Source organism: Heterodontus francisci, chromosome 5 (genome assembly GCF_036365525.1).
Source record: "Heterodontus francisci isolate sHetFra1 chromosome 5, sHetFra1.hap1, whole genome shotgun sequence".
Taxonomy (NCBI): Eukaryota; Metazoa; Chordata; class Chondrichthyes; order Heterodontiformes; family Heterodontidae; genus Heterodontus; species Heterodontus francisci.
The window spans coordinates 115079346-115105458 of record NC_090375.1 but is presented as its reverse complement, the minus strand read 5'-3'; the positions used below and the strand labels follow the sequence as shown (position 1 = coordinate 115105458).

General features: G+C 45.9%; 1 protein-coding gene across 2 annotated transcripts in view; it reads right to left on the bottom strand.

Moving 5' to 3' along the window:
• The window catches only part of mcmdc2 (minichromosome maintenance domain containing 2), a 97377-nt gene that overhangs the window by 7638 nt on the left and 63626 nt on the right, over nt 1-26113 (bottom strand). For both annotated transcript variants that reach the window (XM_068030909.1, XM_068030910.1), the window contains exons 9-10: nt 15212-15417; nt 14954-15120 (exon numbers count right to left, since the gene is read on the bottom strand). In XM_068030909.1, coding sequence (XP_067887010.1) covers nt 14954-15120; nt 15212-15417 — 373 coding nt within the window. The remainder of the gene's footprint in view (nt 1-14953; nt 15121-15211; nt 15418-26113) is intronic.

Sequence of the window (26113 nt, the reverse complement as noted above, 5' to 3'; positions counted from 1 at the left end):
TGGCTGCAAGGGCCACGCTAATTCAGCAATGTTTCACGTGAGCGGCTCTCATCCCTATGACAGACAACTGCAACTCACCTTCCATCAGAGGGAAAATATGCAGCATACGAACATACATACATGCAAACATATGAATTAGGAGCAGGAGTAGGCCACTCGGCCTCTCGAGCCTGCTCCTAATAACATCATGGCTGATCTGATTGTAACCTTGACTCCATTTTCCTGCCTACCCCCGATAACCTTTCACCCCTTTGCTTATCAAGAATGTATCTACCTCTGCCTTAAAAATATTTAAACTCTGCTTCCACTGCCTTTTGAGGAAGAGAGTTCCAAAGACTCAAAACCCTCTGAGAGAAAAAATTTCTCCTCATCTCTGTCTTAAATGGGTGACCCCTTATATTTAAACAGTGACCCCGAGTTCTAGATTCTCGCACAAGGGGTACTATCCTTTCCGCATCCACCCTGTCAAGATCCCTCAGGATCTTATATGTTTCAATCAAGTCGCCTTACTCTTCTAAACTCCAGCAGATACAAGCCTAGCCTGTCCAATCTTTCCTCATATGACAACCCGCCCATTCCAGGTAAAGCGTGGCGACCCGACCAGACCCGACGACATGTATCGGGTTCGGGTCGGGTCTCTCTTCTGGGTTCAGCATTTGGGCTCGGGTCAGGTGGAGGAGAAACTGACAAGCCCGGGGAAGATACCAGTAACTGCAGTGCAGAAACATTAACTCAGCTCTTGCTTTAATCTATGCTTGCCCCAAGAATTTAAAATTATCTGGAAATAGGGAGATTAAACTTCCCAACCCGAGTTCTCCGCGGAGATTTTTTTTGTTAATGACATTGGAACTTGATACAGTTCAGAAGCTCGTTTGTTACATTGCATGATTTCCTGAAGTGGATACTTTTTTTTTCCCACGAGTGCTCAGGGTCGCAGCGCCTTCACCTGTTTGAAATCAGTGTTTGTTGTTTTTTTAAAACTTTATGATGTTAATTGAACACGGGTACATCAACAACTGGCACCTGTACTCGATCACTGGTCTAAAGCCTAGCTACCCGACCAAACACGAATACATGTGTCGGGTTCGGGTCGGGTCGAGCATTTAAAAAAATTGAAGTATTCGGGTTCGGGTCGGGTTTTAATTTTATACCTGAGCCAGGCTTTAAGTCCAGGTATTAGTCTAATAAACCTTCTCTGTACTGCCTCCAACGCATTTACATCCTTCCTTAAATAAGGAGAACAATACTGTACAAAGTGGCGGCACAGTGGCGCAGTGGTTAGCACCGCAGCCTCACAGCTCCAGCGACCCGGGTTCAATTCTGGGTACTGCCTGTGTGGAGTTTGCAAGTTCTCCCTGTGTCTGCGTGGGTTTCCTCCGGGTGCTCCGGTTTCCTCCCACATGCCAAAAGACTTGCAGGTTGATAGGTAAATTGGCCATTATAAATTGCCCCTAGTATAGGTAGGTGGTAGGGAAATATAGGGACAGGTGGGGATGTAGTAGGAATATGGAATTAGTGTAGGATTAGTATAAATGGGTGGTTGATGGTCGGCACAGACTCGGTGGGCCGAAGGGCCTGTTTCAGTGCTGTATCTCTAAAACTAAAAAAAAACTACTCCAGATGTGGTCTCAACAATGCCCTGTATAATAACTGAAGCATAACTTCCCTACTTTTGTATTCAATTCTCCTCACAATAAACAATAAACGTTCTATTAGCTTTCCTAATTACTTGCTGAACCTGCATACTAACATTTTGCGATTCATGCATTAGGACACCCAGATCCCTCTGCATCTCAGAGCTCTGCAATCTCTCACCATTTAGATATTATGCTTCTTTTTTATTCTTCCTGCCAAAATGGTCAATTTCACATTTTCCCACATTATACTCCATTTGCCAGACCTTTGCCCACTCACTTAACCTATCTATGACTGTTAGCGGGAATGAATCTGAAAGAATCACTCGACACTCAGGTCTGCTCCAAAGGTCAAACTGTTTATTGGGTTACGCCAGCGGGGAGCAGGTCACTGAGCAATCCAGTTATTGGTTACCAGGCATTGGGGGACTGTTCATGGACGGCTAGGGGGTTACTCATGAACTCATGATGTCTTCCAAACCCCCTTATCCACCGTCCTTGGGTCTTATGTATACATAACATCTTGTCTTAACCTTGTTATAGGCTGGTATCTTTGTCAGCATTCCATCAGGGCATCTGCTAGAGGCTGCTTGATTAGAGATATTCCGCTGAATGAGCCTTTTTCTGTATGAATCTGTGTGAATCAGCCCTTATAAAGAATGTAGTCAAGTTAGTTAGCTAAGTCCCATGGTGCCTTGCAAACATTTCATTGCTAGCTAGAATTATTTATTATTGGTTATGCATATAATATTTATTGCAGGTGCCTCTGCCCTGGGAATGCACTTCAACAATATCCCTTTGTAGTTTTTGTCCTGTTCACAACTTACTTTCCTACCTATCTTTGTGCCATCAGCAAATTTAGCAACCATACCGTCAGTCCCTTCATCCAAGTCATTTGTATACATTGTAAAAAGGTGAGGCCCCAGCACTGATCCCTTTGGCACAACACTCATTACATCTTGCCAATCGAAAATGATCCATTTATGACTACTCTGTTTCCTGTTAGCTAGCCAATCTTCTATCCTTGCCAATATGTTACCCCCTACACCATGAGCTTTTATTTTCCACAATAACCTTTGATGTGGTACCTTATCAACTGCATTCTGGAAATCTAAGTACAGTACATCCACCGGTTCCCCTTTATCCACAGCACATGTTACTTCTTCAAAGAACTCCAATAAATTGGTTAAACATGACTTCCCTTTCACAAAACCATGTTGACTCTGCCTGATTACCTTGAATTTTTCTAAGTGCCCTGCTATAACGTCTTTAATAACAGCTTCTAACATTTTCCCTAAGACAGATGTTAAGCTAACTGGCCTGTAGTTTCCTGCTTTCTGTCTCCCTCACTTTTTGAATAAAGGAGTTACATTCACTGTCTTCCAATCTAATGGAATCTTCCCCGAATCTAGGAAATTTTGGAAAATTAAAACCAACGCATCAACTACATCACTAGCCACTACTTTTAGGACCCTAGGTTGAAGTCCATCAGGATCCAGGGACTTGTCAGCCCACAGCTCCAACAATTTGCTTAGTATCACTTCCTGGTGATTGTAATTTTCTTCAGTTCCTCCCCCCCTTCCATTTCCTGATTTACAGCTATTTCTGGAATGTTACTTGTATCCTGTATGGTGAAGACCGATGCAAAATACCTGTTCAATTCACCTGCCATCTCCTTATTTTCCCTTATTAATTCCCCAAACTCACTTTCTAAAGGTCCAATAAGCACACACAGCTGAAGAATCCCATTGCCATCCAGAGACATTGAGAATGGGGTCCCCATTGCCACCATTGCCCCATATCACAGCAACAAGCCCAGCCCTCCCACCCCTCCCACTCCTTTAACTTTCATTTCATTTTTCCCAACAAGCTTTAAAAATACACAAGTCTCATCAAAAGTTTTTATTATAACAAGATGAATCGAAGACAAAACAAACAGACAGAAATTCACTGAGGTGACCAATCAAGTCCAACTAACAGCGTAACGCCTTGCACTCATGTTCACTCCTACGAGGTGCACTCCCTATGGCTGAGGATGAGGTGGAGGCTCCTCCACAGGCTGCAGTGCCTGCGTCATTGCTGGGGCTGCTTCTGTCACAGGGCCTTGTGGCATGGATGGTTCCTCAGTTGGAGGGCCAATGAGGTGAAGGATGGTGCCAATGCCACCTGAGGGGCTCCCCCCTCATCAGCCTCTTTGACTGCCTCAGCCTTTTCATGGTGAGCTTGCATGCTGGACGAGGCCACCGGCTGGGACGCAGCTGCTATCCACTCCAAGTTTCTCAGCGCCATCAGCGACACGGAGCGGTTCATACTAGAGAATGTCTCACTCTTCCTGCTTGCATCAGATGCTCTCCAAGAGGGTGGCCACTTTCTCAATGGAAGAGCTCAAGCGCTAAAATCCCTGAGCCATGACAGAGCACATGCACTGCATGGAGTCCACCATGGTCTTCCCATGGCTCCGGAAATGCCTCAGGGATCTCTGACATTCAGGAACTCATCTGCCTCTGATGCTCCAGAAAAACCCTCCTTGTTTGTGATACCCGAGGCCAAGCATCTTTGCCCCGTCTCCCATTCTCTGAGGGGGACTGCCCACAGCCAACTCTGCCTCACTGTCCTCCTCTTGCTCATTTGTGAGATGCAGCTCACCTCGTGCACCCCATTCTAATTTTGATTCAGGCCCAACCAAAGTGAGTGTGTCTACATTGGTGGATGGTGCGGAGGTATGATGTGACAGTGCAGGCGCTGTGGAGTCTCCCCATCTGTGCAGAACCACTCTGCTCCACTGCACCCTGTGGGAAACACAAGAACGTGATGAGAACTTGGGGAACTCAGCAGGTGCATCAGCATAACCAATCCCATAGATGACAGTGTTTAAAGAGCCACAGTGCGCATTGGGCAGGAGTTTCCTCCATGCCCTTCACCTGAAGATAGAGCACTCAAATGACCCTGCTCTTCAAGGCTTCCGGTCTCGCCATCGTCAATGGCCTGTCATGATGCCACCCATGTAATATCAAGCGCCGCCTCCTCTATCGGTGTCAGGTCGTGAAGGTCAGCAACACCACCACCCATTCGAGCCATCTTGCGCCTGTTGTGCACTCCCTTTTCCTTCAGGATGAGGACACAAATATATATCAGTAGGCTGCCCTCCTCACCTATTCCAGCATGACATTGACATGATCTGTTGCGCTCCCCAGTGGTGTCCATTTCTCAATTGCGCCCCACGTGAGGGATGCTCTCGTCTCAGTGATGCAATTGGGCACTTGCTCTGACAATGTTAGGGAGAACTATGGGCACTCAGTCTGCTCAGCTCATGTGCATGCCACTGCATACAGAGTTAGAGGCCTGTTACAAGGATGTCGCTTGCCACTCACCTTCTCAGATCTGAGCAGGTTATTGAACTTCTTCCGGCACTGGACCCACTTCCTCCATGTCCCACCTCTACTCCTGACCTCCTCCATCCAGGCCCTTTTGGTCTCCTGAGGCACCTCAAGAGAGGCATCGGGAAACCTTGGCACTGCCTGTGACACCTGCCCATGCCAGCGCCGGCCTGATCAGCACCCTTCTGTGATATGTCCTCAGCAAATGGCAAACCCAGTCATGGCAGCAGCTTGCCTTTTCAAAGGGCCCTCCTGATCCATATCTCATTTCTAGGCTGCTCCTGGCACTGCTAATTGGGCATCAAACTCACCCCTGGGCCAAATACCTACCTCGAATTTGAAAAACGTGTCATGTGGGCTCGGGACCTGGAAATTATCCATGAGTTGGGCTCCCAATCCCAATTTGAAAATTTGGCACAAAATTCTTGAACTGCATTCAAGAGAACTTTTTTAGCCAGCCTGTAACAAGCCCAATGAGAGGGGGCGCAATGCTAGATTTAGTCTTTGGTAATGAAGCTGGGCAAGTGGATAAAGTAACAGTTGGTGACCATTTTGGAGATAGTGACCATAGAGTCATAGAGCACCGAAACAGGACCTTTGGCCCAATGAGTCCGCGCTGACCATCAACCACCCATTTATACTAATCCTACATTAATCCCATTTTTCCCTTTCACATCCCCACCTCAATTCTCCTACTACCTACTTACACGAGAGGCAATTTTTTTACAATGGCCAACTTACCTATCAACAAAATACAGTTTTAACATAATCATGGAAAAGGACAAGGATAAAACAGGTGTAAATGTTCTAAATTGGGGGAAGGCAAGCTGAGAGGTGACATGGCGAAAGTGGACTGGATACAGCTACTTGAAGGAAAATCAGTGGCAAACCAGTGGGAGGCATTCAAAAGCGAGATACTACAGGAACAGTATAGACATGTCCCCACAAAGATAAAGGGTGGTACTGCCAAATCTAGAGCCCCCTGGTTATCTAGAAATTTACAGGGTAAGCTAAAGTAGAAAAAGAAAGCTGATGATCACAAAAGACTGTATACTTTAGAAAGCCTAGAGGAGTAGAGAAAGTGCTGGGGTGAAGTAAAAAAGGAAATTAGGAAAGCAAAGAGAGGACATGAACAATTATTAGCAGGTAAAATCAAGGAAAACCCGAAGATGTTTTATCAGTACCTTAAGAGCAAGAGGATAGCTAACGAAAGGGTAAGGTCTATCAGAGATGTACAAGGGAACTTATGCGTGGATGCAGATGTGGCCATAATTCTTAATGAGTTTTTTGTCTCTGTCTTCACAAAAGAGAGGGTTGATGCAGCCATTGTAGAGGAGTGTGAAATATTAGATACGATAAGCATAATGAGAGAGGAAGTACTAGAGGGTCTGCCATCCTTGAAAGTGGATAAATCGCCATGGCTGGATGGATTGCATCCAGGTTGTTAAAGGAAGCCAGGGAGGAAATAGCGGATGCGCTGAGGATCATCTTCAAATCCTCACTGGATACAGGCGAGGTGCCAGAGGATTGGAGATCAGCAAATGTCATACCATTGTTTAAAAAGGGTGCGAAGGATAGGCCAAATAATTATAAGTCGGTCAGTCTGACCTTGGTGGGTAAATTATTAGACTTAATTCTGAGGGACAGGATAAACTGCCTCTTAGAAAGGCGTGGATTAATCAGGGATAGTCAGCATGGATTTGTTAGGGGAAGGTCATGTCTTACTAACTTAATTGAGTTTTTTGAGGAAGTAACAAGAAGGATTGATGGGGGTAGTGAAAAAAATGTGATCTACATGGATTTTAGTAAGGCATTTAACAAGGTTCCGCATGGCAGACTGATCAGTAAAATGAAAGCCTATGGGATACAGGGGGATGTGGCAAGTTGCATCCAAAATTGGCTCAGTGACAGGAAACAAAAGGTAATAGTCAACGGATGTTTTTGCGAATGGAAAGCGGTTTCCTAAGGCATTCCACAGGGCTCAGTGTTGGGTCCCTTGCTGTTTGTGGTCTATATTAATGATTTGGACTTAAATGTGGGAGGCATGATTGGGAAATTTGCTGATGACACAAAAATTGGCCTGTAGTTGATAATGAAGAGGATAGCTATAGACTCCAGAATGATACCAATGGTTTGGTTGAGTGGGCGAAAAAGTGGCAAATGGAATTCAATCCAGAGAAGTGTGAGGTAATGCATTTGGGGAGGGCAAACAAAGCGAGGGAATACACAATAAAACGGGAGGATATTGAGAGGGGTAGAAGAAGTGAGAGACCTTGGAGTGCATGTCCACAGGTCCCTGTAGGTGGCAGGACAGGTAGATAGAGTGGTGAAGAAGACATATGGAATGCTTTCCTCTATTGGCCGAGGTATAGAATACAAAAGCAGGGATGTAATGCTGGAACTGTATAAAACACTGGTTAAGCTGCAGTTGGAGTATTGCATACAGGAGTCACCGCATTACAGGAAGGACATAATTGCTTTGGAGACAGTACAGAGGAGATTTACAAGAATGTTACTAGGGCTTGAAAGTTGTAGCTATGAGGAAAGATCGGATAGGCTAGAGTTGTTTTCCTTAGAACAGAGGAGGCTGAGGGGTGACTTAATTGTATACAAAATTATGAGGCCGAGATAGAGAGGAAGGACCTGTTTCCCCTAGTGGAGAGGTCAATTACCAGGGGGCACAGATTTAAGGTGATTGGTAGAAGGATTAGAGGGGACATGAGGAAAAACTTTTCACCCAGAAGGTGGTGGGTGTCTGGAATTCACTGCCAGGAATGGTGGTGGAGGCAGAAACCCTCAACTCATTTAAAAGGTACCTGGGCATGTACCTGAAGTGCTGTAACCTGCAAGGCTATGGACCAGGTGCTGGAAGGTGGGATTAGATTGGGCAGCTAGTTTTTTCGGCTGGCACGGACATGATGAGCTGAATGGCCTCCTCCTGTGCCATAATTTTTATATGGGGTTCTATGGAAAATCCAGCCCACTGTGTTGATTACATTGGCTCAGTGCCACTAAAGCACAAGAGACCCTACATGTTATATTTGATAAACGCTGTAAGCTTTCTACTTTGTATTAACTTAAGACAATACTCCTCATAACATTAATAATCAAAACTTGCTATCAAAGTTCAGTTGTTACTATGTCACATATTACCATAAATAGGCAATTACATCAAAATGTAAAACGTGAAGAAGGGATTACCTGACAAAACTGGGTGGGAGGGTGAGTTGTAAGCAGGATGCAGAGAGGCTACAGGGTGATTTGGACAAGTTGAGTGAGTGGGCTAATGCATGGCAGATGCAGTATAATGTGGATAAATGTGAGGTTATCCACTTTGGTAGCAAAAACAGGAAGGCAGATTATTATCTGAATGGCTATAAACTGAGAGGGGAATATATAGCGAGACCAGGATGCTCTCGTACACCAGTCGCTGAAGGTTAGCATACAGGTCCAACAGGCGGTAAAAAAGGCAAATGGTATGTTGGCCTTCATAGTGAGAGGATTCGAGTACAGAAGCAGGGATGCCTTGCTGCAATTATATCAGGCCTTGGTGAGGCCACACCTGGAATATTGTGTGCAGTTTTGGTCTCCTTATCTGAGGAAGGATGTTCTTGCTATAGAGGGAGTGCAGCGAAAGTTTACCAGACTGATTCCTGGGTTGGCGGGACTGACGTATGAGGAGAGATTGAGTCGGTTAGGATTATATTTGCTGAAGTTCAGAAGAGTGAGGGGGGGATCTCATAGAAACCTATAAAATTCTAACAGGATTTGACAGGGTAGATGCAGGAAGGACGTTCCCGATGGTGGGGGAGTCCAGAACCAGGGGTCATAGTCTAAGGATAGGGGGTAAACCTTTCAGGACTGAGATGAGGAGAACTTTCTTCACCCAGAGAGTGGTGAGCCTGTGGAATTCGCTACCACAGAAAGCAGTTGAGGCCAAAACATTGTATGTTTTCAAAAAGGAGCTAGATATAGCTCTTGAGTCTAAAGGGATCAAAGGGTATGGGGCGAAAGCCAGAACAGGCTAGTGAGTTGGATGATCAGCCATGATCACAATGAATGGCGCAGCAGGCTCGAAAGGCCAAATGACCTACTCCTGCTCCTATTTTCTATGGCCCTTCTCTCCTTTTGCCTGCCAGGATTCCTGGGAAACCTGGCTGAAATGGGTAAAAGATAAAGGGCTGAATTTTTCAGTTTGGGGGTGGGAAACAGGACTGTTTCCAGGTCCTGAAGCCACAGCTGGAGGTTTGACCAGGGCACCCCCTGAATTGGCAAAGAGACAGGTTCCCTGTCTAAATAAGGGTGGTAGGCAGGCTCTCTAAGTTGGAGGACCAATCAGAGGCCTTCCAGCTGCAGAGGAGTATCAGGCAGCACTAAAAAGTAACTGAGAGGGCACTTCAACAAGAAGGTTGTTTGGGATAGAACTGCAATACTTTATCCATGTGCCTTCTGGCATCTCATAGTCATGTGATCTCTACCATGAGGCACTCTGACTGCAGGCAGCCATTACAGTCAGTTTCATTAAAGACTCAGTACACACCAGATTGGTGTCCTGTGAGTTCGTAACATGGTGTCAGAGTGGAGCTGAGATTGAATGGTGAAGAAACACAGCTACGGAACAAAGGCCACAGGAAAGGTCACAACTGCTAAAAGCCACAGGAAGCCACAGAAAAGGAACAAAGAAACAGTTGAAAGCTCAGGGTAAGATAATGGCTGCAAATTTTCATCTGCCTGTGCCAGTCGAAATGGAAGATGATATGAAACAGAACTGGCAGTTTTTCCACTCACAATGGCAAAATTATGAAATTGCGACAGATTTAATTAACAAACCAGAGCAGCTGTGAATAGCTACACTTTTATCAGTCTTGGGGAGAGACTGTTACAAAGTGTATTCCACCCTAAATCTCTCTGAAGAACCAAAAAACAGACATCAGAAATTTTGAAAGCCTTGAAGGCATGCTTTGTACCCCAAGTGAACATAACCTATGAATGGTATGTGTTCAATATTAGGGTCCAAGGTGAAAAAGAGTCCATTGATCAATATGTGACTGCATTAACACAGCTCGCAGAATCCTGTGAATTTGCGCAACTAAAAGATGATCTAATTAAAGACAGGATTGTATTAGGCACAAGAGATCCCACAGTGAGCGTATGTCTACTGAGAGAGGAGAAACTGAGTCTCAGGAAAGCGATTGACATGTGCAGAAGTGCTGAGGTTCCATATTCATTGCAGAACAAACCAGGCCTTGCATTATACTGATGGACATTCCAGGCCAAAAGGGCAGAAAGATCATCGACAAAGGGCAGGATGCAAATACTGCGGAGGACATCATGCACAGGAGAAGAAGGCATGTCCAGCTTGGGGACAGCAGTGTTCTCACTGCAAGAAGCTGAATCATTCTGCACACAAGTGTTTGGCTACAAGGAAGCACAACAAGCAGGTGTAGATGGCCATTGGAGAGATGTCTGCTGAAGATTCTGATGAATCACTATACATCATACAGCAGGTTGGTTCAGCCAGGTCGATAGGTGATAAATGGTTTGTGACTGTTGGAATGATGACTGCAGAAGGAAAATATCAAGTCAACATAAAGTGCCGGATAGACACCAGTCTGACTTTCACAGACCTGTGCAAAGTGGCTCAACATGGCGATCCAGAAATGAAGCCCTTGAAAGTAAGGTTGAGGCTGTATGATGGCACCATACTAATACCAAGAGGACAAGTTACTCTGAGAGTCCAATGCAATGGCAAGAATGAAGATCTGGAGTTCCAGATCATTGAGGGCAAGCAAAAGCCACTCATATCAGCCGAAGCAAGTCTAAAGCTTGGACTGGTAACCCTCAATGTGCAAAAAGAGATTTGCAATGTGTCGTAGCACACTAAACCATTGACTGCGGAACAGATCCTGGAAGAGTACAACGATGTATTTACAGTTTTAGGATGTCTTCCTGGAGAATATCATCTTGAAGTAGATGAGAGGGTAAGGCCAATTCAGCATATGCCAAGGAAAGTTCCAGCTGCTCTCAAGGCCAGCCTGAAAGACAAGATAGAAGAGCTGGAAAAGAAGGGAGTAATCAAGAAAGTGACAACTCCTACAGAATGGATTAGCAGCATGGTAGCAGTGAAACAACCTGGAAAGCTGAGAGTATGCATCGACCCAAAAGATCTAACTAAAGCTTTGAAGAGATCACAATACCCCATGCCAACTAGCTAAGGAATTTTGCCACAACTTGCAAAGGCACAAATCTTCACTATCCTAGATGAGAAGGATGGTTCCTGGCAAGTGAAGCTGGACGGAAGCAGCAGCTTTCTAACCACATTCTGGATGCTGTTCGGGAGACACCAGTGGTTGTGCATGCCGTTTGGCATTTCCACGGCTCCAGAGGAGAATCAACGCAGACAGCGTGAGCTAGTTAGTGATCTTCCCAGAGTGGAAGCTACAGTGCATGATCTGCTGGTTTATGAATGTGGAGACTCAATGGAAGAAGCCATTGCTGACTATGATCAAAACATAGTGTGACTGCTGGACAGAGTTCGCCAGATGAACCTGAAGCTGAACAAGAAAAAATTGCAATTAAAGATGCCCAAAGTCAAGTACATAGGTCGTGTACTGACAGCAAAAGATCTTCGCCCAGATCCCGAAAAGGTGAGTGCAGTAGCAGCAATGCGGCAACCAATAGATGTAAAAGCAGTGCAACGAGTTGTTGAATTCGTCAACTATTTAGCAAAATTCCTGCCCAATTTGTCGTCGGAGTGTGAACCATTATGCCAACTTACTACCAAGGACGTGCAGTGGTATTGGGGCACAGAACAAGAAGCAGCATTCGCTAAAATCAAGCAACTAGTGACGGCAATGCCTGTGCTGAAATACGATGACGTGAATGATGAAGTCACCCTGCAGTTTGACGCCAACGAGACAGGACTTGGAGCAACCCCAATGCAGCAAGAACAACCGGTCGCATTTGTATCCAGGGCTTTAATGCAAACGGAACGATGTTATGCTCAGATCGAGAAAGATTGCCTGGCCATTGTCTTTGCTCGTGAACATTTTCATTAATACCTACTTGGAACAGGCAAAGTGACAGTCGAGTCCGACCACAAGCCATTCCAAAGCATTTTCCTTGAGCCACTACTATCTGCTCCAAAGCTTCTGCAAAGGATGTTACTCCGGTTAGAGATATCATCTGGATGTGACAATCAAGCAAGGGAAACAGATGTACATCGCTGACATATTGTCAAGAGCTGCACTCCCTATGAAGAAAGTAGAGGATGCCACGACAGAGTGTGAAATCTTCCAGGTCCAACGTGAAGCTGCAGCTCGAGATGCTCTGGAAGTCATCAACCCAGCAGAGACATTGAATCTGATGGCCTTGCTCAAATCAAGTGAACTACCCAACAAGATCCAACTCTCCAAGTGTTGCAAGAAGCAGTGATGAAAGGATGGCCTGACAGCATCAAGGACACTCCTGTGGTCACAAGAGCATATTGGGCTTAAAGAGATGAATTGACAGCCCAAGATGGCATCTTGTACGAAGGAAATAGAGTCATTATCCCTGAACAGTTGAGAGGAGAGGTGCTAAAGTGCATCCATGCAAGTCACCAAGGAACTGAGTCGAGTCTGAGAAGTGCTCCATTGGCCAAACATGAGCAATGAAATCAAGGACCACATCAGCCAGTGCAGTGCGTGTAACGAGTACCAAGATAAGCAAGCTAAAGAGCCGCTGATGACACATGACATCCCAGATAGACATTGGATGAAGCTGGGAGTAGACCTCTTCACTCTCACAGGACTTGATTATCTTGTCACCATAGACTACTATTCTGACTACTAGGAGATAGACCAGTTGACCTCAACGACTACCGGTGAGATTGTAGACTGCCTGAAAGCACACTTTGGTCATTACGGCATTCCAGGCATTGTGATGACGGACAATATCCGCAGTTCATGAATAAAGAATTCAGCCGCTTCATAAAGGATTGGGAAATTCAACACCATACATCATCTCCACACTATCCCCAGTCCAATGGAAAGGCTGAGGCGGCAGTGAAAATCGCCAAAGGAATCATAACAAAATCGAGCAAATCTGGCACAGATGTATACAAGGCAATCCTCGAGTGGAGAAACACACCTACCGAAGGCATGAAAAGTAGTCCGGTACAAAGACTAATGTCACGCTGCACCCAAACTACTCTTCCAGTAGCAAAAAAGCTACTGAAGCCAGAAGTAATAACAGGCATGAGAGACAAAATCAAAGTGAAATGGCAGAAAGTCAAATTTCCTTTGACAAAACTGCCAAACCATTGCCAGAATTGAGCATTGGAGTGCCAGTAAGGGTACAAACCTTCAATGTTCTCAATAAGAGTCAGCCCAAGTGGCAACTTAGGACCTGTGTAGAGCAGTTGTCACCTCAATCTTATGCGATGGAAGTGAACGACCAGATATACCACTGCAACTGTAGGCACATATGCACAACTGGAGAAGCTGTTCCATCATGGCAGGCAGCCAATCAGGAAGGTGAGAACTCAGCAACTGCACAGACCACAGAACAACCATCAGCCTAGAGGTCCACAGCACCCCAACAACAGAAATGGAACAGCAGTTACTGCGACAAGAAGTGACAAGGGAATGCCACTCGTCGGAGAAGGAAAATCAACCAGATGGACTACCAATGACAATGCGCACACAGACCATTAAGAGACCAGCAAGCTTTAGTGACTGTGTGCAATGCATGTACAGAGACTGACAAGAATGATGAACTACTAATGCATGAGAACAGTTATGTGCATAGTGGGTAACTTGGGCCACTCAGTGTAAATGATGTTTGGGAATTAAATGCAATACTGTACCAATGTGCCTCCTGGCTTGCTGTAGTCTCGTGACCTCTACCATGTGGCACTCTGACTGCAGGCAGCCATTACAGTCAGTTTCATTAAAGACTCAGTACACACCAGACTAGTGTCCTGTGAGCTCGTAACAAAGGTGCCCAAACAGCCACTTCTTAAAAATGTAAATAAAAAATACATAAAGCAACTAGACCACACTGTGGGCAGGGGGAGCCCCTCTGAAGGGTAGCTTTTGGCTGCAACCCCATTCAGGCAGGCAAGGAGAGCCTGTAAGGCTGCCTGAATTGCTAGTACTTGGCCTGCCACTGGGTGACCGTCTCTAGGCAGTTAAAATGCCTCTCCATTGCGTCGGGGGACTGGCGGCCGGCTGGAAAATTCCAGTTGGCCTCCATTATTTACCGTTAATAAGGCTGTTAATGAACCTAATTGTCTGTCCACCCTGTGGGGCGGGTGGCCTTGCTGGGCCCCGAATCCGCATCGGCCAAAATGGCCAACGTTGGGCACAGGGTCAGTAAACCAGCATGCTAGCCGGCCTCGTAATTTCCAGGTCCCGTCTGCCTCCATTCCCAACCTCGGCAGGACCTGTAAATTCAGCCAAAAATGTCTGTTAAAATAGAAGTATACCACCTCCATAAAAGATTTTTTCCACTGTCCAGCTCCTGCCAGCAGATTGGCCGCCTGTCCCTGACCTATCTCCGCTAAAACCAGAAGCAGGTGGATTGTGGTCGGGGTTTGAGATTTAAAATTTTTAGTTGCCATTTTCCCCAAACACACCCATTCTTGGGGGTTAAAATTTCCCTCAGTAAGTTAGTCTGGGCTGCTCTAAAATAAAAGTGATTACTAGCAGAGGCTAGAGGCTGAGAGATTACTTCCCAACTTTAGATTGGAGAATATATAACAGCAAGAAAAAAATTGTAAAAATGTGTATGTGTGTGAATGATTTTTTTAACTGAACAGATATTCACTAATTTCAACTTTTATTTAATAAAGACCAATTTAAAAAAAATAAATCACACCGAAACAGAAATGTTACACCAGCCTTGAATAGAATGATGAGATGTTGCCTGGCTAGGTAGTATTATATGATTTTGTCTTACCACTGAACCAATTACAGCATCTTCTCGTTGCATGGCTTTCTTTAGGTGTGTATCAGCATCAGCCAAAGCCCAGAAGTTGCACTGAATTGGAAAGGACATCTGCTGATCAACATCTTCTCCAAACTTTTTTCCAGAAATAAACACTGTGGTACTCCTAGTCTCCAAAACTAACACATACAGAATGGGAGAAATTTTCAATGCAAAGTTCTGTTAAACATTAATTGTTCAGTGCATATGGTAGTGAAGTATGCACCATACCTGTCTGGAGTAACTTAAGTTTGTCTTTTTTGTGAGAAAAAAGTTCTCCTATGTAGCAGATACCTCCCTTGGCCAGTAGGGCAGAGCCAGCTTGAACTTTGGCAGTGCCAGTTCCATGTTCATCTTTGGAGACAGCAGCAAAAATCTCATATGATGGTAAATGTCGCACTCCACAAGGCACAAGGTTCAGACTATATGTTAACAGTCTACAGAAAAATACAGAAGCGTGCATGAAAACAGGCCCAAACAAAATTATACAGAAAGATTTATGAGGGGATTTGATCCTCATAGTTAAGATTATTAAAGGCATGAATGTCATTCAAAAATGAAAAGTTTGATGTGATGAGTTTGGGCAGAACTAGGGGCCACCAATACAAACTGAAGAAGGGGGTGAGGTTAGATATTTGGAAGCTTTACTTTTCCCACAGGCTGATCAACCTGGGGAGTAGGATGCAGGAGGAAGGAGTGAAGATTAATTCACTACAGACCCTCAAGATGAATTTCTGCATACCAAAGTTATCACATCATATGGAAGGTATTTCCTGGATATGAATCCCAGATAATAAAGAGAGTCGGGGGCTTGCCCAGTTGCCTATAAAGGGTTGTGCAAAATTTTTTTCGAGGACTTCTGAGCTGATTACAGATCTGTTTTATTGCCTCTCCCAGACGTTTGTGAGGGGCTATTGATTGGTGCACGGAGATGCACTGAAGAGTTAAATGAAGTTAGTATGAATGGGCCGAATTGGTCACCATGGATACATAAAAACAAATGCCCAGCCCTACAACTGCTTAAAAGTTGGCAATCACTATGCAAAAACAACCTAACTTTAAAACAAAGTATAAAGCAGATCAAGTCCATTTCTCGAATGAAGTGCCTAGTTTATATGGGTGAGAAACAGACTGTGGGTACAGCCACATCCAATCATGAATGGTGTTGGACAATTAAACAACTAACTGGAGGAGGAGGCTCCACAAACATCCCCATCCTCAATGGCGGCAGAGCCCAGTGTATCAGTGCAAAAGACAAAGTTGAAGTGTTTGCAACCACCTGGTTCTCCTGAGGTCCCAGTAAGATGCCAGGTTTCAGCCAAATCAATTCACCCACGTGATATCAATAAACAGCTAAGCGCACTAGATACAGTAAAGCCTACATGCCCTGTCAACATCCTGGCTGTACTGCTGAGGACTTGTGCTCTGGAACTAGCTGTGCCCCTGGCCAAGCTGTTCCAGTAAAGCTACAGCACTGACATTTAGTCGTGGAAAATTGCCCAGCTATGTCCTGTCCACAGAAAAATGGAACAAATCCTATCCAGCCAATTACCACCTTATCAGTCTACTCTCAATTATCAAAAAAGTGATGGAAGGTGTCGTTGACAATGCTATTAAGTAGCACTTACTCACCAATAACAAACATACGAACATACAAATTAGGGGCAGTAGGCCATTCGGCCCTTTGAACCTGCTCCGCCATTTGATAAGATCATGGTTGATCTGATTGTGGCCTCAACTCCTGTCTACCTGCTATAACCTTTGACTCCCTTGTCAATAAAGAATCCATGTAACTCAGCCTTAAAAATATCCAATGACCTTACCTCTACTGCTCTCTGGGGAAGATAATTCCACAGACAAACGACCCTCTAAGAGAAACATTTTCTCCTTATCACCATCTTAAATGGGAGACCCCTAATTTTTAAACCATGTCCCCTAGTTCTAGTCTCTCCCTTAAGGGGAAACATTCTTTCAGCATCCTCTAGTCTCTCCCATAAGGGGAAACATCCTTTTAGCATCCTAACCTATTCACTAATGCTCAGTTTGGGTTCTGTTGGGACCACTCAGCTCCAGACCTCATTACAGCCTTGGTCCAAACATGGACAAAAGAGCTGAATTCCAACTGTGAGGTCAAAGTGACTGCCCTCGATATCAAGGCAGCATTTGACTGACTGTGGTATCCAAGAGTCCTAGTAACATTGAAGTTAATGGGAATCAGGGGGAAAATGGTCCACTGGCTGGAGTCACACCTACCAAAAAGGAAGATGGTTATGATTGTTGGAACTCAATCATCTCAGCGCCAGGACATTGGTGCAAGAGTTCCTCAAGAGAGTATCCTAGGCCCAACCATCTTCAGCTGCTTCATCACTGACCTTCCCTCCATCATAAATAGTAGGGATGCTCGCTGATAATTGCATAGTATTCAGATCCGTTCGTAATTCCTCAGATCATGAAGCAGTCCATGTCTACAGGCAGCAAGACCTGGACATCATTCAGACTCGGGCTGATAAGTGGCAAGTGACAGTCACGCCACACAAGTGCCAGTTAATGACCATCTCCAACAAGAATCTAACCATTTTCCCTTGGCATTCAATGCTATTACCATTGCTTAATTCCCCACCATTAACATCCTGGGGGATTATCACTGACCAGAAAATTAACTGGAGAAACCACATAAAAACTGGGCAGAGTTTTAACTGTCAAGGGAGGGGCGGGTTCAGGTGTGGGTGGCGGAGGCGCGGTGGGGGTGTGGGGGTGGTGGTGGTGGTTTAAAACCTCGAAATGTGGTGTTGAGTTGGGAACCCAACATGATCCCGCCAACTTCTGGGCTTAACACAGGAAGGTTTGCAAGTGCAGATCAACTGTGGAGCTGTTGGGTAAGTAATTAAAATATATTCAAAGAGGCAATTAACTCAGGAATTAACCCAGCATTCTGGCTTTAACAGACAGCACATGGGTTTCCCGAGCTGTGTGGAATTAGCTAGGGTCAACCAGACAAGGGCACTGTGGGGTGTGCTTATTCAGTGAAACTGACAGGCTGGGAAGCCTTCACACAGTGAAACCGAAGAGCTGCAGCCATGCCTAGGTGAGTGCCTGGTGCTCACAACACCTTTTCTGAAAGTGTGCCTTACTGCTTGACAAGTGATTTCCAACTACTTGGAAGTTAGTTCACCTGTCTTGGATTTCACTCACCTTGATCTGCAATTCCCTGCTCCCAGTCATATGCAGCTCTACCTTGGACCTCTGATGAACAACAGGAGCAGCACCAGCAACACCAACAGCACCAGGATCAGTACCAGGAGCAGTGGGAGCAACACCAGCTGCCTTCTCCTCAGCTGCAATCCACTGCACAGAACAGAGATTCAGCTCCAAGGAGGTGAGACCCCCAACACAGGGTCTACAGGCAGAGGATCAGCTCTCTCAACACATCTGAGCACCAGTGCCTCAGGAGACTCAGGCATTCATGACAAGGTGTTGCGGACATTTGCGGACCCTTGGAACAAGACCTCTTTTCCAGTGGACCAGGTGGGCGTGCATTGCCAGTGGCCATTAAGGTGGCTATCTCTGGAGGGACCCTATCCCGCAACCCGACTCATCCCCCTGGAGTTCTGCACCCTCTTCTCCTGCAAGGAGGAAAAAGAGAGTTGTGTATGAGAAATGGATCGTGTGGAGAGGAGGGAAGGACAACTTTTATGGAGGGTGACTGTGAAGGATCGGTGTGAGATGGCAGAAAGATGAGGGTGAATGGCAGTGTTGGCTATTCAGATGGGGATATGAGGAGGCACCTTGAGAGAGAGGAATGAGTGGAGCTGCAAGGTGTGTTGTGCAGGAGACTGCTGGGAAAGTCAGAGTGAGGGGGTTGGCAGCTGAAAGTGAGATGACTCTCACCTTTTCTGTCCTCCCGAGGACCTTGAATCTCCTGGAGCACTGTATCCAGGTTTGAGGGACCACACTCCTGCTGCTCACTTCCTAGGCCACTTCTATCCATGACTGTTTGTTTTGAGAGACTGGCCTCTTCCTCCCATCCTTGGCAAACATCACCTCATTTAAGTCCCTCAGATCCTACAATAAGACCTCCAGGTAAGAATCAAAGAGACGTGAGAGGCATCCTTCCCAGGTCTCCTTTCCATTCCTGTGGTTGCAGCAACCTCTGGATTTGCCCCTCTGTCTACATTCCCACAGGTCATCAACTACACACAAGTGGTAATCTGAGCACCATCACAGTAACCAGGTCGTATTCTAAAGCGCAAGGGACAGTCTTCCATCAATGTGCAGCTGGTGTGCAACCACAAAAAGAGGTTCATGCAAGTGTGCACCAGATTCTCTGGGAGCTGTTATGATGGATTCATACTGTGTCTAACATTCCAGACCTTCCAGTTCCAGGAAACAGACTTAAGGGCTGGCTTGTAGGAGACAAACTTCAAACTTGCATGATACCTCTCAGGAACCCCATCAGTGAGGTGCAGAAGTGCTACAATGAGGGTCACATGACTACCTATGTGTCACTGAGCAAGCCATCGGAATGGTGAAGATGCGCTTCAAGTGCTTAGAGGCATCCTTCAGTATTCACCAGTGAGGGTGCCCAGAATCACAGTGGCGTGTGAAGGTTGGGAAGGTTTACCTAGAATCAAACATAAAAAATGAAATCCTATGTTCCACTCCCACCAACCGGATCAACATCACACCCCTGCAACCCCTTTAGCATTATACAGTCTTTCGTACACTCATTGCACATCCAACCAATGGGGTCCATCATGTATTGGCATTCATCATGAAACAAATTAAAGGGGGAGTAGGCACTCAGGATGCAATAATAGGCAAGAAATGGAAGCGGAGCTAATCAATAAATTGTATGTGGCATTAAGCGGAGCGGACCTGTGGGGAGAACACTGAGAACGGAGCCTATAAATCCAACACGAGGATCGAGGCCCAGTCTCTTACCTTCCGGGAGAGGAGCGGAGCGGACCTTTGGGGAGAACGCCGAGAGCGGAGCCTATAAATCCAACCCGAGGATCGAGGCCCAGTCTCTTACCTTCTGGGAGTGGAGCGGAGAGAAGCTCTTCCAGTGCGCCAGAGTTTTGAAAAAAAAAAGCCAACAGTGATGTCAGAGGAGAGCTGCAAGGTAATTAGTTGGTGAGTAGCAGCTGTTAGTGCATTTAAATATCTTTAAAAAATATGGGGAAAGTTTTTTTTGTGAAAAAAAACCTCTGGTGATAAAGTACTACTGAAGTGTTTTTTTTTAAGGACTTTAGATTGGAGTGGGTAGAACAAGGTAATTAGTATTTTTTAATTAAGTGAGTAACTAATTAACCTAAGGGTAAGTCATGGCAGGAGAGTTCAGCCCCATGATATGCTCTTCCTGCGCTATGTGGGAAATCAGGGACGCTTCCAGTGTCCCTGACAATCAGGTGTGCAGGAAGTGTAACCATCTACAGCTACTGGCTTCCCGCATCACGGAACTGGAGCTGCGGGTGGATTCACTGTGGAGTATCTGCGATGCTGAGGAAGTCGTGGATAGCACATTTAGCGAGGTGGTCACACCGCAGGTAATGGCTGCACAGGCAGAAAAGAGATGGGTGACCACCAGACGTAGTAGTAGGCGCAGGCAGGTAGTGCAGGAGTCCACTGTGGCCATCCCCCTCTCAAACAGATATACTGCTTTGGATACTGTTGGGGGGGATGACCTCCCAGGGGAAAGCAGCAACAGCCAAGTTCTTGGCACCATGGAGGGCTCTGCTGCACAGCAGGGGAGGAAAAGGGGTGGAAGAGCTGTAGTGATAGGGGATTCTATCGTAAGGGGTGCAGATAGGCATTTCTGTGGCCGCAAATGAGAGTCCAGGATGGTATGTTGCCTCCCTGGTGCTCGGGTCAAGGATGTCTTGGAGCGGCTGCAGGACATTCTGAAAGGAGAGGGTGAGCAGCCAGAGGTCATGGTCCATATTGGTACTAACGACATAGGCAGGAAGAGAGATGAGATCCTGCAAAGTGAATATAGGGAGTTAGGCAGATGATTAAAAAGCAGGACCTCTAGGGTTGTAATCTCAGGATTACTCCCTGTGCCATGTGCTAGTGAGGATAGGAATAGGAGGATAAAGCAAATGAATGTGTGGCTGAAGAGCTGGTGTAGGCAGGAGGGCTTCAGCTACTTGGATCATTGGAATCTCTTCTGGTGCAGAGGTGACCTGTACAAGAAGGATGGGTTGCATCTGAACTGGAAGGGGAACAATATCCTTGCGGGGAGATTTGCTAGTACTACTCGGGAGGGTTTAAACTAGTCTTGCAGGGGGGTGGGACCCAAAGTAGTAGTCTCTCCGATGAGATAGTTGAGGCAAATGTAGAGGTTAAAGCAAGCAAGTCCAGTAGGCAGGCCGGGCAGGGGCAGGACAGGGAATGTGTAAGGTCTGGTAGGCTAAACTGCATTTATTTTAATGCAAGAAGCCTTACAGGTAAGGCAGATGAAAGAGCATGGATCGGTATATGGGATTGTGATATTATAGCTATTACGGAAACGTGGTTGAGGGATGGGCAGGACTGGCAGCTCAATGTTCTGGGGTACCGATGCTTCCGGCGTGACAGAGGTGGAGGTAAGAGAGGAGGGGGAGTTGCACTGTTGATTAGGGAGGACATCAAGGCAGTACTTTGAGAGGATATCCCTGGGGGAATGTCCAGCAAGGCCATATGGGTAGAACTTAGAAATAAGAAAGGGGTGATCACTTTGACGGGATTATACTATAGGCCCCCCAATAGTCAGAGGGAAGTGGAGGAGCATATATGTAGGGAAATCACAGATAGGTGTAGGACTTATAAGGTTGTAATAGTAGGTGATTTTAACTTTCCTAATATTGACTGGGACTGCCTTAGTGCTAAGGGATCAGATGGGGAAGAATTTGTTAAGTGTGTCCAGGATAGTTTTCTGAAGCAGTATGTGGATGGCCCTACTAGAGAAGGAGCTACACTTGACCTCCTCTTAGGAAATCAGGATGGGCAGGTGGTTGATGTGTCAGTGGGGGAGCACTTTGGGACCAGTGACCATAACTCTATTAGCTTCAAGATAGTTATGGAAAAGGATAGGACTCGTCCTCAGGTTGAAGTCTTACATTGGGGGAAGGCTAATTTCGATGGCATCAGACAGGAACTCTCAAAAGTTGAATGGGAGAGGCTGTTTACAGGTAAAGGGGCGTCTGGCAAGTGGGAGGCTTTTAAAAGTGAGATAGGAAGAGTTCAGGCCTGGCATGTTCCTGTTAGATAGAAGGGCAAGGCTGGCAAGTTTAGGGAACCTTGGTTGATGAGGGATATTGAAGGTCTGGTCAGGACAAAGAAGGAGGCATATGTCAGGTATAGGCAGCTGGAATCAAGCGAGTCCCTCGAGGAGTATAGGGGATGTAGGACTACACTTAAAAAGGAAATTAGGAGGGCAAAAAGGGGCCATGAGATTTCCCTGGCAGATAAGATAAAGGAGAATCCTAAAAGGGTAGCTAGGGAGAGAGTAGGTCCCCTTTAAGTTCAGTGTGGTAATCTATGTGTGGAGCCACGGGAAATGGGCGAGGTCTTAAATGAATACTTCTCGTCTGTATTTACCGTGGAGAAGGTCATGGAAGCTAGTGAATTCAAGGGAGGGAGCACCAATATCCTGGAGCATATCAACAGTACAAAGGAGGAGGTGTAGGAGGTTTTAAAGCGCACTAAGGTGGATAAATCCCCAGGGCCTGACCAGGTGTATCCTAGGATGCTATGGGAAGCAAGGGAGGAGATTGCTGGGGCCCTGGCAGAGATTTTTGTATCATCGTTAGCCACGGGTGAGGTACCGGAAGACTGGAGGATAGCTAATGTTGTGCCTTTATTTAAGAAGGGCAGCAGGGATAAGCCAGGGAACTACAGGCTGGTGAGCCTTACATCAGTGGTGGGAAAGTTATTGGAAGGGATTCTGAGAGACAGGATTTATATGCATTTGGAAAGGCATGGTCTGATTAGGGATAGTCAGCATGGCTTTGTGCGTGAGAAATCACGTCTCACGAATTTGATTTGAGTTTTTCAAGGAGGTGACCAAGAAGATTGACAAGGGCAGGACGATGGACGTTGTCTACATGGACTTTAGCAAGGCCTTTGACAAGGTCCTGCATGGTAGGCTGGTCCAGAAGGTTCGAACACATGGGATCCAGGGTGAGATAGCAAATTGGATACAAAATTGGCTTGGTGATAGGAGGCAGAGGGTGGCAGTGGAGGGTTGTTTTTCAGATTGGAGGCCAGTGACCAGTGGTGTGCCGCAGGGATCGGTGCTGGGCCCTGTGTTGTTTGTCATATGTATTAATGACTTGGATGTGAATGTAGGGGGCATGATTAGTAAGTTTGCAGATGACACCAAAATTGGTGGTATAGTGGACAGTGAAAAAAGTTGTCTAAGGTTACAACAGGATATAGATCAATTAGAAAAGTGGGCAAGGGATTGGCAAATGGAATTTAATGCAGACGTGCAAAGTGATGCATTTTTAGGAAGTTAAACCAGGCAGGACAGCGAATGGCAGGGCCCTGGGGAGTGTTGTTGAGCAGAGAGACCTTGGGGTGCAAGTACATAGTTCCCTGAAAGTGGCAATACAGGTAGACAGGGTGGTGAAGAAGGCGTATGGCATGCTTGCCTTCATCGGCCGAGGCATTGAGTACAAGAGTTGGGACGTCATGTTACAGTTGTACATAACGTTGATTAGGCCGCATTTGGAGTACTGTGTGCAGTTCTGGTCGCCGCACTACAGGAAAGATGTGATTAAGCTGGCCAGGGTACAGAAAAGATTCACGAGGATGTTGCCTGGTTTGGAGGGCTTGAGTTATAAAGAGAGATTTGATAGGCTGGGTCTGTTTTCCCTGGAGCGAAGGAGGCTGAGAGGGGACATGATAGAGGTATATAAAATTATGAGCAGCATGGATAGGATAGATAGCCAGAGTCTGTTTCCCATGGTAGGGGTGACTGAAACTAGAGGGCATAGATTTAAGGTGAGAGGGAGGAGATTTAAAGGGGATCAAAGGGGTAAATTTTTCACACAAAGAATAGTGAGTATCTGGAATGAGCTGCCTGAGGAGGTGGTGGAGGCAGGAACAGTCGTGACATTTAAGAGGCATCTGGACAGGTACTTGAATGAGCAGGGCATAGAGGGATATGGAATTAATGCAGGCAGGTGGGATTAGTATAGATAGGCATTATGGTCGGCATGGACGCGGTGGGCCGAAGGGCCTGTTTCTGTGCTGTACGACTCTATGACTCTATTATGTAAAAAGGAACCTTACCAATATAATATTGTATTAAACACCCAAGTGCATACTGTTATGACCGAGGTGGGAGGACTACACTATCTTTTCTAGTTCCACTTCTCCACAGGTCACAACATATAATTAAATGTTTACCTGGTTACTGTTGCAGTCAATCATATATTCTACTCTTTATCCCAGAATAAAATACACCAACCAAGTTCCTTTAATAAACAACAAAATTATCAGTTTATTATCAAACAAGATGTATCCAGTAACGAAACAAAGCATTAACATACAGATTGAATTTTGAAAGTTTCCTTTTTAAATTCCACCCCCCCCCCTCCCCCCTCACACACACTCTGAAAAAAATTCAGAAATTCTCTCTGCAGAGGTCTGTTACAAAAAGACAAAAAAAAAAACTTTGGCCAAATACTTCCTAATTCTTGAAGAAAAAAAAAAGAAATGGAAGGATGTCAGTTGTCCCTTTTGGTCTGGTGTCCAGGTATATGGTGACGGGTCACTGGGATCTGTTCTAAAGCATTTCTTTTCAGGCGGCGTTGAGAATTCATCTGGCAGGTTTTTTCAGCTTCTCAGGGGAGATGCAGCACCAGGGATTTTAGCTCTCCCATACTGGGGGCAAATTTCACAGTCCCCCCAACGCCGGGGGTAGAGGTGGGGGCGGGGGGGCAGAAAATGCTTCCAAGAGAGGCCCACCATGGGCCTCAACGCCGGGAAGCCCCGGCCTCATTTTGCTGGCGGCGGCGAGGCCTCGTGGCGGCAGGATCAAAATTTAAATATGTTAGTGTATGAAAAGTACTGAATTAATTACTTACCCGCTCCCGCCATCGGTCCCAGTGCGACATTTGTGCCGGTGGCTGGCACTCCTGCGCCTTTGGATCTCCATCAGGAGATCTGATGCAGCACACTGGTAGGGAGGGGGGAGCAGGTTAGTATTTCAGTGCGGGGGGAGGGGGGCATGGGGGGGGTGGTGGCGAGGTGAAACGTATCTGATTGGTCTAGGGGCTGGTGGGAAGGAGTAAAGGTTAACGTTTTTGAATTTTGGGTGGTGGGGGGGGGGGTTTGGAAGCACAAGTTAAGTTTTTTTGGGGAGGAAGAGGGCAAGTAATGAATCTGATGTTCATTGGGGGGAGGGAATGGGAGAGGGTCGGAAAAACTTTATTTGACTTTTCAAAGTCTTTCTCCTTTAAAAATTTTAATTGTAATGGAAGGCAGGAAGCCCTTTAAAAATGGTGTTGGCGCCTGATGCTGTTGCCAAAGATGGAACGCCTGCCCCGTCCACATCATCGGGGAAGGGGGGGGGGGTGGTCCGCCCTGGCCATATAAATGACCCACCACGTTCAATATCGCGGTGGCTCCGCGGAGTAAAGCCCGCGCATGCGGGTCGCCATTTTTTGCAGCAGCATAAAATTCATCCCTTCAAAGAGGTAGAGAAAGAGGTGAGCTGGGTGGTTTCTTTCTCCTTGGCAGCCAAAACACCAACTTTCTTCAAAACAGTTCACACGCCAAGTGACCTGAAAACAATATCTTCCCAAACAGAAAATCAACCTTCTGACCTCCATAAACCTTGACATGTGGCTTCTCTGTAAACATCTTCCCCAGGTCACCAAGGTTTTTGTTGTTTATTGAGCGTAAAGCACATGATTTCTAGCACAGGTTGTTTTCAAACATCTCTGTGTCCTTTCAGTGAACTGTCAACAACAAAACAAATTCCAGCTTCTAGGAAATCTTCAGCTTTCCAGTGAATCCAGCGCCACAATTTAAATGAGTCCTCAAAAAAAAAAACATATGGAAGCATCTTCATAACAATATCCTCGGTGTAGTACAATTTCTTGAACTTACACTTTCTACTGCATATACATGATGTATCCTGTG